The following is a 12,307-nucleotide window of genomic DNA, read 5'->3' on the forward strand; positions in this document are numbered from 1 at the left end:
ACAATAATTCCACACCTGCGGGGACCCGAAGGCCCTATATACCAAGACCATTCTGGATGGATAATGTTGAGGGAATCGTCTGCCTGGAGGCAAAAAAGAAGACAAGGGGGGAGGACGGTGTTACAATGCCGTCTGAGAACGTCATGTTGGGAAGCATGTATCATGCAGCCACGACAGCCACCACTCCGATGAGAGACCCGGCATGCACAATTGCGGAGAACAGGAACTCGCCGTGATGGCTCAGCCGGCGGAACGAGGGGGTGAGAGGTGGAGGCATCCAAATCCTTGCGCTGCAGGTCATAAGGAAAAAGAGGGGTAGCGGCGCTTTCCGCAGGCAACCATCGTCAAATCAGAACTCCCCAGTGTCACGAGGCAGAACTCGAGGTGAAATCCCACTATCACCCTAGGGATTCAGGACTTATCTGCCAGCCGGCCAACGGCCGCTTATCCGAGGCCGCCAGGCGGCTATGGCTGCACAACGGTGCTGTCCTCAGGTTCAACCCCCCGCGTTTTCCCCACTTGCTCAGCCTCTGAGTGCATTTGCACGATGGACATGTCAAGATTCCATTGGGTATTGATGCCTGAGGACAAGTGAAACCCTGCAGTACCGAGAGATTGGAGCCGATATCAACAAAGAGTTTCTTGTTGTCCCCCAAAATAAACACTGCCACAATGACGGGACATGGAGCTACTCCGTATCCCACTTCCTGGCGCAGAGCCGCATTGAGGCGCGCGCTTTTGTTCTGTGGGGTCATTGACGGGGACGATGCTTCTCCCATAGGGCTGTACTACGAGGGCGACTAAACCACACTACTCCAGACAAGCGCAAGGGTCCTTCAAAAGAGCCAACGGTAAGTTTCATGAAGAAACTGGCGGGGGGTGATGGCTTCATTGGGATGATGAATGAGATGCGGCTCTTTGAATTACAGGGGACTGTCTAAGCGCGAGCTGAGACCAACGCGGACCCAATGGAAGGGGAATTGTTCCAGACGGCGCGTAACAAAATGAGGGTGCAACAATGAAGTTTCTATTCTCATGATGTTTTAGACCTGCCGCAAAGTTAGTCTTTCATGTGATGATAATATATTTCTTGTGTAGGTGCTTTTGCGTTGTTGAAACCTTGCACTCATTCACCAAAACCACAGCTATCATGAAAAGCCTCATGAGAGCTTCACGGGAAATGAGTGAGACCTAATCAATCCTGCCGGGTGGCATCCGATTGCTGCATCAATCTCTTCACTCTCCCACCCTCTCACAACTCACAAAGCATTGTCACTGCACCAAAGCCTCCTTCAACAGGTCGCACCCTGTCTGAAAAGTGATGCAAACAACAAAGAACAACCTGAGGCGTCAACCATATCGGGCCTCATTTCTCAGACACGTCACAAGAAAAACATTTCTTCAATCGCCAGCTGAAGAACACGCAATCTGCTTCCGTATTTCCCCCTCGGACCCGGACAAGCACTGGCAGATCGGACTGGTGCCTAGTGGCCAGAGCCTGCCTGGTTCCGACCTGCATGCAGGCACCACCACCGCTTGAATCTTGACCTGCAGAACAGAAAATAGGTAGTATCACCCTTAGTGGAGCAAGAATTGAGTCATTGGGAATCTATTGAACTGAAGAATTTGAGTGACATCGTGTCTTGATCGGCAATTGAAAGAGGTGACCTGGTGGCTTCTAAGTAATGTACCTTCCGCCCTTTGATCAACATGCCATGCAGATATGCATCAGAGTCATCAGATCGGATGGCAGGTTCTCAACTGTTTCTTCTTGAAGTTGGAAACGTGGCCATCCCTTATCTCTTGCCTGTCGATCATTATCATGGTACAATCAATGGTTACGGCTATCCAGAGCAGAGGTACTCAAGAGCTGCAAATCCTATCAGCAAACAAGACAATCTGTCAATGGCAAACAAATCACGGAACACAGGTTTGAAATCTATTCTCATTTGATGAAATCAAGGCATGATGGCATTCCCACACCCAATGAACCAGATCCCACTTGCCAGTAACTCTAACCGAACCCAAACCCGCCTGCTAAACGTACACAAAACATGATGGGAAAATGACCCCCTTACTCGCAAGCCCTCAACACCTCCTTGATACTCTCCGCCGACTGCTTCAACAGCTCCTTCTCCTTCTCATCCAGCAACAGCGGCACATCCTGGTGAGCACCCGCCCTGTTCAGCTTGCAAGGCATGCTCAACGCAACATCATCCACCCCAGCATACGTCCCCACCCTCGAAACCGTCACCAAGGCATCGCCATCAGTGATGATCGGCTCCAAGATGCTGACCAGCACCGAAGCAACACCATAGTTGGTCTTGCCCTTGCGCTGGATAATCTCGTACGCCGCGTCCTTCGTCCTCTGGGAGCAACCGTCCATGACCTCCTGGTCGTACGGAATCCCCTTTTGCGCCGCATAGTCCCTCAACCTCATGCCCGCAATCGAAGCAAGGGACCAAACCGGCAGCTGACTGTCACCATGCTCGCCAATAATCACCGCGTGCACGTTTCGCGGGTTGACGCCAAACTGCTTGCCCAGCTCGTGTCTGAATCTGGTCGTGTCCATGGCTGTCCCGGAGCCAATCACCCTCTCCACCGGGAAACCAGACAACTTGAGAGCGGCATGTGTGAGGACATCAACGGGGTTGGTCGCAATGATGAGAATCGTATCTGGCGCGGCGGCGGCGATCTGGGGGATGATGGACTTGAACAACCCGTAGTTGGTCTTGACAAGGTCCATTCTGGTCTGACCTGGCTTTTGATTGACGCCGGCTGTGACGATGACGGCTGTGGCTCCCGCGCAGTCGTCGTAAGAGTCACCTACACGAACACGGGCCTGGGCATAGTGGGCGGCGTGGCTCATGTCAATGGCCTCACCCAGGGCGCGGTTCGTGTCGATGTCGATGAGAACGATCTCGGCTGCGAGCCCTGATAGGAGGAGGGCATAGGCGGTAGTAACACCGACGGAGCCGGCACCGACAATCACGATCTTGATGGACTGTTCTCTTGGTCAGTTCTGAAAAGGCCTTGATATGAGCAGAGATAAGGAGACGGACTCTAACGTTGGCTGCATTGGAGGCAGGCATTTTGGCGGTTGTGTAGGTGGCGTGCCACGTGCTGTCTAGTAACTGCTGTTGCTGAATGTGTTGTGTGTGTGTGTGTGTGTGTGTGAAGAGGAGAGTGTTGGGGCTGATCGGGTCGTCACTCGTGGGGAACGTTGGAAGCGAAAGAGGGGTTGTGGTTGTGGGTTGCAAATGCCAAGACTTGATGCTTCCGTCCTGGACAGTGATGAGGGTTGATTCTGAGGCCTGTCGATGATACAGAGGATGTTGATGATGCTCCAAAAGCTGTCAAGAGGTTTCAGGAGGCTTATAAGCTAAACGGCAATATTGGGTTCCGACAGCTTGGTCCCTGCAGTGAGCTGAGGAATGAAAGAGTGGATTGCGTGGAGTGTTGTTGGGAGGGATCATGGCCTGATCCTTTGTTTGCGTAGATGCTTGGAGCGGCCAATTAGTGGGGTGAACTGAGCCCAAGGCGCCCTTCCACCGACTGACGCTCATCCACTGTGACACGACAGATATCGGAGCATTTTAATTCGTTCCCGCCAACATCTCATGCAAAGAACTGGAAATTGGGGCAGTGAGATGCGGGAATAGATGCCGAGGAGGGAGCCACATGGAAGGGCCAAGACCTCAACCCTGCCAAGGTGGGGGTTAGGGTTTGCCGTATCATCACGGATGGCGCCGACGACCATGGTGATAGGTTCAATTTAATTGTGGAATGATTCAAAGGTAAACACTGATTTACTGGATATCCAACCAAGGTATCTTAGACATCCATCTACGCAATCCAGAACCAAACCCTTTGCAACCAGTTCTTCGGCACAGGCTTAACATCGCCCTCACACCACTCGTCCATTTCCTTCTTGCCCGTCACCACATCGATATCAGCCAATGGCTTCGCCAAGGGCGTCCTGTACACAATCTTGTGTCCCACATATAACAACAAAAATGCCGGAATAGTGATGTACGCCGCCAAAAAGTTCTTGTAGTCGAACCCCCCGTCAGCTGCCTTGATGGCAAACACTTGAAATCCGTTGGTGAGGGTAAGAAGCGATATGAGAACCAGCACAAACCAAGAGAGGTATGGCTGCCCGATCGTTTTAAATGGCAGTGTGTCTAGTAGACCCTGGAATTTCAGAGCCGAGCGGAAGCGGAGATAGGTGATGAGAACCACGATCCAAGCGATGAAACCGGAGATGGTGGAGATGTTCATGAACCAGGTGAATACTGTGGCGCCGTTTTCGGAGACGTTGAGGTAGGCCAGAAGCCCGAGCGACCACGTCCCGAGGACGGCGGCGTAAGGAACACCTCTGCGTGTAGTCCTGGTGAAAATATGTGGTGCTTGGCCGGTTGCCGCCAAGGAGTACAGGATACGTGATCCAGAGTAAAGAAAGGCATTACCGGCTGACCACGCAGAGGTGAGAATGGCGGCATTGATGACGTGGTTAAGGCCACCAATGCCTGCTTCCTGAATACCGATGACCCAGGGAGAGGCGTTGGCGTTCGACTCAGGGGACAAAAGGCGCGGGTGATCGGATCGGACGAGACAGCCGAGAATCAAACTGCTGACACCGTAGAAGATAGCCAGACGGTACAAGAAGCGGCGAGCAGCCTTGGGAATGTTCCGCCGAGGAGCAACAGTTTCACCAGCCGCGAGACCGATAAGCTCAGGGGAGGTGATGAAACTGAACCCAGCTCTGACAAATGCCGTCCAGTATGCCAAAAAGTTGCCCCAACTTCCCGTTGCCACATATGGTTTGATGGCACCAGGATCATTCCAAGTCCCGAACCCAATCGCTTCCCTGTTGGGCGCTCCGCCGGCCATGATGACAATTCCCGTAATGATCAAACCCAGGATGGTGATCAGCTTGATGCTGGCAAACCAAAACTCGGCCTCGCCAAAAACCTCAACGGCAATGATGTTGAGGGCCAGGCAGACAATCAAGATGATCGTGATCCAAACAGCAGCATGAACGGGAGTGTCCCAGTAATCCAGCAGGATAGCTCCCGCTGAAGCTTCCGCTGCCACCAGAATGGCATACGCATACCAATAGTTCCAGCCGGCCGCAAAAGCCAAACTGCTATCGACATACCGGTTCGTGAAATATGGTAGCGTGATTCCTCTCATCGGAAGATAGGTAGTCATTTCAGCAATGGCGTTCATCACACACCACACAACAAACATCTGTGACAGGTAACCCAGCCATAATGGCAGTGGACCGACAAGCGCGAGAATTCCACCAGAGCCAACAAAAAGGCCTGTTCCGATGCTGTTGTCCGTGTGAGCTGCCAGTAATTCATGATGAAGAGAGGGAGATTTGGGCAATACTTACGCGCCACCCAGTGCCAAAAACTGAATGTGTCTACTTTTCAACCCACGTTGAAGTTGTGAGTCCTTGTCGAGCGAGACAAGCCCATCTAGCAGCTCGGGGCCACTGCCGCTTTCAACCGACCCTTCGTGCTCCGACTTCATTTTTGGTGTATCCTCCCAGCCTGGAAGTCGAGTTGTCGACGGGGAGAAGGTTGGATGGCCTCGAACAAAGACGACTGCTCACGAGACTTGGACAGGCGTAGATAGGCACATGAAGGCTGTCCAGATCTATGGAGATAAGTTTTGACCTGGCGCGGTTGAAGGTCGTATGTAGACCCTTTTAACCTTTGTGCCACCTGCACGTTTGTTGCCAACCGATGAGACCCGAGGGTTTGGGTCAGGAAGAGCGGATGGGGTATGGTGTTGATCAAATGTGAGGTAGATGTCAAAAACATGCCATTGATTGGAACACAGTAGGTAGCGCACCCAATGCCTTAAGTCAGGCTCGCGCGGAGGAAGGACGTCACCGAAGGTTGGGGTCAGTGCCGGGGCAACGTCCGGGGAAGCGGATGAGGAGGGGTGGTGAGAAACCTGATAGGAGATTGCAACCATGGCAAGGAATTCCAACCGTAGCATGTCTGGGATTTTGTGTGTTCTCTTTTCGGGGTGATTGGCCATGTCGCTGACTGCTGATCCGACCTTCCTAATTGGAAGGCCCTCGAGTTGACAATGGTGGGATTGAACGCTAGAACCGTGTGAGTGCCGATCTGAGGTTTCCCTGCCCCACTACACGTCGTGTAACGTCAACACTGTGACCTTCCGATCCGCTCACTGTCTTCCACCGTAGCTACCCGTTTGCCATGGCATCGGTAAGAAAAGAGGTATCGCGTTTGGAATTCGACCCAGGAGTACGTGATCCAGTCGGACGGTGGCGGTAAGAAGAGGCGATAAAAGGCACGCTAGAGGATGTGCTCGCGTGTGGCTTTCGCCATCAACGGCTGTTGAAGGTTCTCCAAGATTTTGAGAATCGGTGAATGGATCAAGTTAGAAATGCCTTTAGAAACACCCTAAGGTACCTAGGTGTGAATCCCTTTTGGTAAGGTTAGGTAATACAAACAGGAAGTGTTAGGTGTAGGTGAGGCACCCTGCTCAGGAGCCGATGTGTGCTCAGAATTGTGACATCACATGAGAACGGAATGTCTTCCAACACCCAGCGTTGATATGCATTTGAAGATCTAGTCCAGCAAAAGATATATCCCCAGATCATCAATTCGCATCGATACCATCAAAACTATTAGTTTTTTGCTGATTTGACACTGCCGAAAGTCCAGTTGACAAAAATACTCCGTACAGCGAGGGATGCTTGATCAACTGATAACTGTCGGAAAACGGAAGGTCGCCCTTCCCGCCAAGTCCAACCCTTGCAAACCCCCAATTAATTTTGCAGACCACCTCACATCCTCACCACATCTCGTGGTCCAAAGAAGTTTTTCATCTTTCCATCTGGACCATGCCCCAACCTCCCCTTCACTCCGACACGACCGCTTGACACTTGATCTCAACATTGAGCCTCTCGTTGGGCAGCGCAGCAACCTGAACGCAAGTCCGAGCTGGTGCTTTGGTGCGGTCTGGCCAAACTTTGTTCCACTCGGCGTTCATGGCGGCGTAATCGCTTCGAATATCCGTCAAGAAGACAGTCGCGTCCACAACACTTTCAAGACCACATTTCCCGTCCGTGGCCCCGCGAATGATGGTTTCGATGTTCCTCAGAACAGCTGCTGTCTGTGCCCCGCAGTCCAAAATGTGTGTTCCGTCGGCCTGAGTTTCGCAACCTTCGTAGGTGCCGTCCCCGCGTCGACTCGAGGTACCCGATACGAATATTGTTCGCGCCGTGCTTGGGATGGTGCGGGCATGAGGATAGTTGGCCAGCCCCTGGGCTCCAGTCGCTGGCAGCAAATAGCCTGTTCCGTTTGGTGATGCCATTTTGCGTTTGATGTAGTCTTTTGTCGACAGGATATGGTAGTTGAGGCCCAGTTGGTGATACTTGACACCGGACGTTGTTATACCGAAGCCAAGAACCCCTCCGGCCCCTCACTGAGGTCCCGTTCGATAAGCGCCAAGCGCCGGATCCCGTTTTGACCTACCTGACCCGCCTTCCGTCCCGACCCGCGATTTGCCGACACTACTGCTGCTCTACATCACTGGCCTTGAATCTTGTCTCAATACATGTGACATATTCACCAGAGCACCATATTGTCCTATTTCTACCCCTGGATAATCCAATCTTTGTTGTGCCATCGCTAAAAGTGTTTTGAAGTGTTGCTCTTGTATCGACAAATATGTCGTCCTCGACCTCAGACAGACGGTTGAGTGAGCTGTGGAACTGCGTTACGCTCGACGAGGCAAGCTCACTTATAAACTCCACAAGCAGCCCCTTCTCACTTCAGAACTTTGTTGGAGGCCAATACATTGCTCCTCATGACTCCTTGACCAGCTCCTCGCAACACATCACCTCGTTCGAGCCAAAGACTGGTCGTCCCATCTACACGCTTCCGTGTACTCAACCCCATGCCGTTGAGGCGGCCATCAAAGCCGCCAAGGCGGCTTTTCCATCATGGAGCAAAACAGCCCGTGCAGAGAGATCGGCCATTCTCTGGAAAGTGAGCGAACTGCTCCAGCAAAACAGAGAAGTCTTTGCGATCTGGGAAAGCATCGACCAGGGAAAGACACTGGATAGAGCTAGGGTAGAGGTTGATAGGGCCATATCCAACTTCTCGTAAGAGATCAAAAAAAGCTAGGCGGTATTCTTTCTCTTGGTGGCTGATAAAGAGGGCAGATATTTTTCGACCTTTATCCTCCACGAGCAAACAGCCGCGCGGATGGTGGATGGAGTTGCTCTTACCTATGAACATCGCTCACCAGCCGGCGTATTTGCCCTGATCTCACCATGGAACATGCCGTTGTATCTGCTCACCTGGAAGATTGCACCTTGTCTCGCCTTTGGGTGTACGGCTGTTGCGAAGCCAAGCGAGGTGACGAGCATGACGGCCTTCTGTGAGTTCATTCGTTGAATCGCCACTTATATGCTGTGCTAACAACTGCTACAGTGCTGGGTGATATCTTCCAAAAAGCCGGAGTCCCACCTGGAGTCATCAATATCATCTTTGGCGACGGAGCAACAACCGGTGCCGCCCTGGTGGCATCGCCGTTGATCAACGGCGTATCATTCACTGGAGGCACTCAGACCGGCATTGCTATCCGCCGCCTTACTGCGCATCAGATAGGGAAGCATCTTTCCCTCGAGCTGGGCGGCAAGAACCCGACTTTGGTCTTTGCAGACTCGATGGTGCCTTCAGTGCGCGAACGTACCATCCGGGTTGCTGCCATGGCTGCCTTTGAGAACCAGGGAGAAATTTGCCTCTGTGGCTCGCGGATTTATGTTGAAAAGTCTGTTTACAACGACTTTGTCCGCGACTTTACGGCTTATGTCAGGGAGAAATACGTGCTGAAGCAGACTGTCGGGGCGGTTGCCAGCTTGCAGCATTGCGACAAGATCAGGGGATATCTCGAGTTGGCTGCGGAACAAAAGGCGACATTTCATCTTGGGGGTGCTCCGCCAACTTTGAACGAGGATGAGGCCCAGGGATACTGGATCGAACCGACTATCTTGACGGATGTGGCCAAGAATTCGGCGATTCAGATTGATGAGATATTCGGCCCCGTGGTGACCATTACTCCTTTTGACAATGAACAGGAGGCAATCCAGCTTGCGAATGATAGCGAATATGGACTGGCAGCCATTCTACTAACGACTGACGGAGCAAGGATGAGACGTGTGGGAGAGCAGCTCGAAGCTGGTTTGGTCTGGGTCAACTGCTGGTTGGTCCGAGAGCTTGGAACTCCTTTCGGCGGAATGAAGAACAGCGGAACAGGAAGAGAAGGAGGCGAGCATTCCAGAGACGTGTTCACCGTTGTGAGAACACTGCATCTGCCCGCCTACTAGGACCCTATCAACACCATGGCCGCAGGGCACGTGGCGCCCACGATGATAGCTGAAAAGCGGCTGGACTTTGGACCTTCCACAATGGTCAGCTGGATGCTAAGCGACTATCGATACGACCAAGCGTTTTCCTGGATCTACAGGCTCAGAGTTCACCGGTTTACCGCAACAAAGCTCGCCGGCATTAGCGCAGTCGGCTTGTCGCGGGTATCTCTCCCGGGCACAGGACGGACTTGGGCAATTGACCAATCAGCGCCGTATCCGTTCCGCCATCCGTCATCCGACATCCGCATTTTCGACCACCACAAACAAACAATTGCAAGCCTGTGCCTGGTGCTGCATGTGTGTGAACGTGATTGGATTTGGGGTGGAACATGACATCACGTTGATATACTTGCAGGTTTCTCATTGATCATTGATATAGCACAATATAGTTTTACGATTCCCATCTTATTCTAGGTTGGGAAACGCTTCCTCGATGTTTTGACAACCTTCATATCGTCACTTATATCCACATCACGATCGCCAGCATCAATACCATCAAGTATCACCACCAAGCATAATCATCATGGCACCACCAATCCAAGACTACAACTGCTGCTCCAGCTCCTCCTCCCCCTCCATGTCCTCCTCCCCAGACACCCCAATCACCCCAACAACGCCAACAATCCGCCCGGCCTCGAAGCTCTTCAGAATAGACATGCACACCCACATCATGCCCCCATCCCTCCCAGACCTCTCCTCCCTCACCCCACCATCAGACAGTACCTACCAATGGCCCTCCTTCCGCCCCGTCTCCTCCCCCGACGCCAAGCCCGGGGAGATCGACATGTTTGTCGGCCCAAACTTCTTCCGCCGCGTCCAAGCAAACTGCTACGACCCCGCCGTCCGCATCAAGGAGATGGACGCCGTAGGCGTAGACGTCCAAGTCCTCTCCACCGTCCCAGTTCTCTTCTGCTACGACGCCCCGCTAGAGCCAGCGGTTGTTCTGGCCAGGGCGTTGAATGATCACATCGCGGAGATATGCCGGCGGTACCCTGAACGGTTCGCCGGGTTGGGGACTGTGCCATTGCAGGATACCACCTCCGCAGTGGAAGAGCTGAGACGGATAAAAGGAATGAAGGGGATGAAGGGGATCCAAATCGGGACTTCGATCACGGAGAACATGATGCTAGATGATGAGCGGCTAGAGGAGTTCTGGAAGGAGTGCGAGGAGTTGGATGTGCCTGTTTTTGTGCACCCTTTGGGGTATTCCCTGCCGAGGGAGAATAAGGCCCGGTGGGGGAAATACTGGGGGAGTTGGCTTGTTGGTATGCCTTCTGAGACGGCGTTGGCCATGTTGGCGGTTACGTGCTCGGGGTTGTTGGGGCGGTATCCGAGGTTGAGGGTTTGCTTTGCTCATGCGGGTGGGGCTTTTCCTGCTTTGATGGGGAGGGTGCAGAAGGGGTATGGTTGTAGGTCGGACTTGGTTGCTATGGACTCGCCGGGGGTTTCACCGAAGGATTATTTTAGGGGGAAAGGAGGTGAGGAGGAGGGAGGGGTATATCTTGATTCTTTGACGCATGATCCTGATTTGTTGGGGTTTATACTTGCAAAGTTGGGGCCAGGTGGGAAGGGGAGGGTTTTACTTGGGAGTGACTACCCTTTTCCGCTGGGTGAGGTGCCCATGGCAGGAAAGATGATTGTTGAGGATGAGAGTGTGGATCAGTTCTTGAAGTGGGAGGAGAAGGCGTGGATTCTGGGGAGAAATGCCATCAGGTTTTTGAAGTTGGGGAAGGAGTTTGAGAGCAGATTCAACAGCAGGTTGCAAGAAGCTGCTGACGAGAGTTGGAATAAGTGGAACAGTACTGTATCGGGAGGGCTGCCTGTCAGGCCAAAGGAGATTGCGCACAGTGGAGGGAGAGATGGCAGACCGGTGATGATTCGTGATCAGGACTGGGAGGTGTCGTCTTTTAGTAGTGAAAGTCTGTAGTTCGTATAACTAGGCTTACAGGAATCAATGCAACAATACCGATGATGGTGCTTAATAGAGTCATGTACAATAGGGGAGAAAACTCATGGGTAAATACGGCAAGATGCTATCTAAGAAGCTCAACGCTGAATGATATCCAAGAACAGAAGATGTGCCTACGTCTTCAAGACTCTTGCTTGCCGTCTTCATACCCTGCAGTCGCTGCCACCGCTCCGGTGGGCTCCACATCCCCCGGTGTACTTCTGTTGCGCTTCCTCCACATTTCCATTCCCTTCAGTCTCTCAAGCCTCTCTCGAAATGCCCTCCCCACCTCCATCTTTTGTGAGCGAAGCTTGGTCATGATCTCCGTTTTCTCCAGTTTCTGAAGATTCTCGTTCATCGTCGCGTTCACTTCAGCTCGCTGTGTCCAAAGGTCCCATACTGCGAGAACTAGCAGTGTGACTGGGCCAGCCACAGCCCATAATACCCAGAAATGGGCTGTCAGCTGTAGCCTGTCCTCGTCGGATATCTTCGTGAAAGGTGCCATGACCGTCTGTGTAGAAAGTCAGCAAATACCAGTGAGGTAAGACAGGTAGCAGAGGGCAGGAATATCTACCGCAATAGCCGTGGCTGGCAGAAAAACCATGGTCAGAAGAGCAATGCTTTTCATTGCTGAAGAGTCCCGTCATGTCTCGCGAGCGATTTCTTGTTGCATGAGGTTATACAGCTGTTTAAAAAGACTACATAGTATTGCGCCACATTATGATGAATGACACTGTAACCATTTTTGAACGTACCACTTGCAAATTCAAATGCACATCTGTATCATGTGTTCGTGCTGATGAAACAAACTCCGACTGCGCACAGATGCAAGCTCCAGAAACCGCCTGCTTCGGCTGCCATCATAGATCTCTGGCTCTTGCTCGACTCCAAATCGTTGACAATGATGCTGAATCTTGCTGATGGCTGCAATGATC

The 12,307-nt window shown here is 52.3% G+C and overlaps 5 protein-coding genes across 5 annotated transcripts; 2 read left to right on the forward strand and 3 right to left on the reverse strand.

The window, feature by feature from the left end:
- Nucleotides 1-2,074: 2,074 nt before the first annotated feature.
- Nucleotides 2,075-3,092, reverse strand: PODANS_1_5390 (uncharacterized protein; the record flags this gene model as incomplete). Its single annotated transcript, XM_001912709.1, has 2 exons — nucleotides 2,075-3,004; nucleotides 3,063-3,092. 2 exons carry the CDS (start codon nucleotides 3,090-3,092, stop codon nucleotides 2,075-2,077), a joined length of 960 nt encoding a protein of 319 aa, XP_001912744.1.
- Nucleotides 3,093-3,846: 754 nt separating this feature from the next.
- PODANS_1_5400 (uncharacterized protein) lies at nucleotides 3,847-5,541 on the reverse strand (the record flags this gene model as incomplete). The annotated part of the gene is made up of 2 exons (XM_001912710.1): nucleotides 3,847-5,338; nucleotides 5,402-5,541. 2 exons carry the CDS (start codon nucleotides 5,539-5,541, stop codon nucleotides 3,847-3,849), a joined length of 1,632 nt encoding a protein of 543 aa, XP_001912745.1.
- A 1,365-nt stretch (nucleotides 5,542-6,906) lies between these two features.
- On the reverse strand, nucleotides 6,907-7,362 carry PODANS_1_5410 (uncharacterized protein; the record flags this gene model as incomplete). The annotated part of the gene is made up of 1 exon (XM_001912711.1): nucleotides 6,907-7,362. The coding sequence occupies one exon, from the start codon at nucleotides 7,360-7,362 to the stop codon at nucleotides 6,907-6,909; it is 456 nt and encodes a 151-aa protein (XP_001912746.1).
- A 356-nt stretch (nucleotides 7,363-7,718) lies between these two features.
- On the forward strand, nucleotides 7,719-9,382 carry PODANS_1_5420 (uncharacterized protein; the record flags this gene model as incomplete). Its single annotated transcript, XM_001912712.1, has 3 exons — nucleotides 7,719-8,155; nucleotides 8,216-8,433; nucleotides 8,487-9,382. 3 exons carry the CDS (start codon nucleotides 7,719-7,721, stop codon nucleotides 9,380-9,382), a joined length of 1,551 nt encoding a protein of 516 aa, XP_001912747.1.
- Nucleotides 9,383-9,947: 565 nt separating this feature from the next.
- Nucleotides 9,948-11,351, forward strand: PODANS_1_5430 (uncharacterized protein; the record flags this gene model as incomplete). The annotated part of the gene is made up of 1 exon (XM_001912713.1): nucleotides 9,948-11,351. The coding sequence occupies one exon, from the start codon at nucleotides 9,948-9,950 to the stop codon at nucleotides 11,349-11,351; it is 1,404 nt and encodes a 467-aa protein (XP_001912748.1).
- Between the last annotated feature and the right edge of the window lie 956 nt (nucleotides 11,352-12,307).

Source organism: Podospora anserina, chromosome 1, assembly GCF_000226545.1.
Source record: "Podospora anserina S mat+ genomic DNA chromosome 1, supercontig 1".
Lineage (NCBI taxonomy): Eukaryota > Fungi > Ascomycota > Sordariomycetes > Sordariales > Podosporaceae > Podospora > Podospora anserina.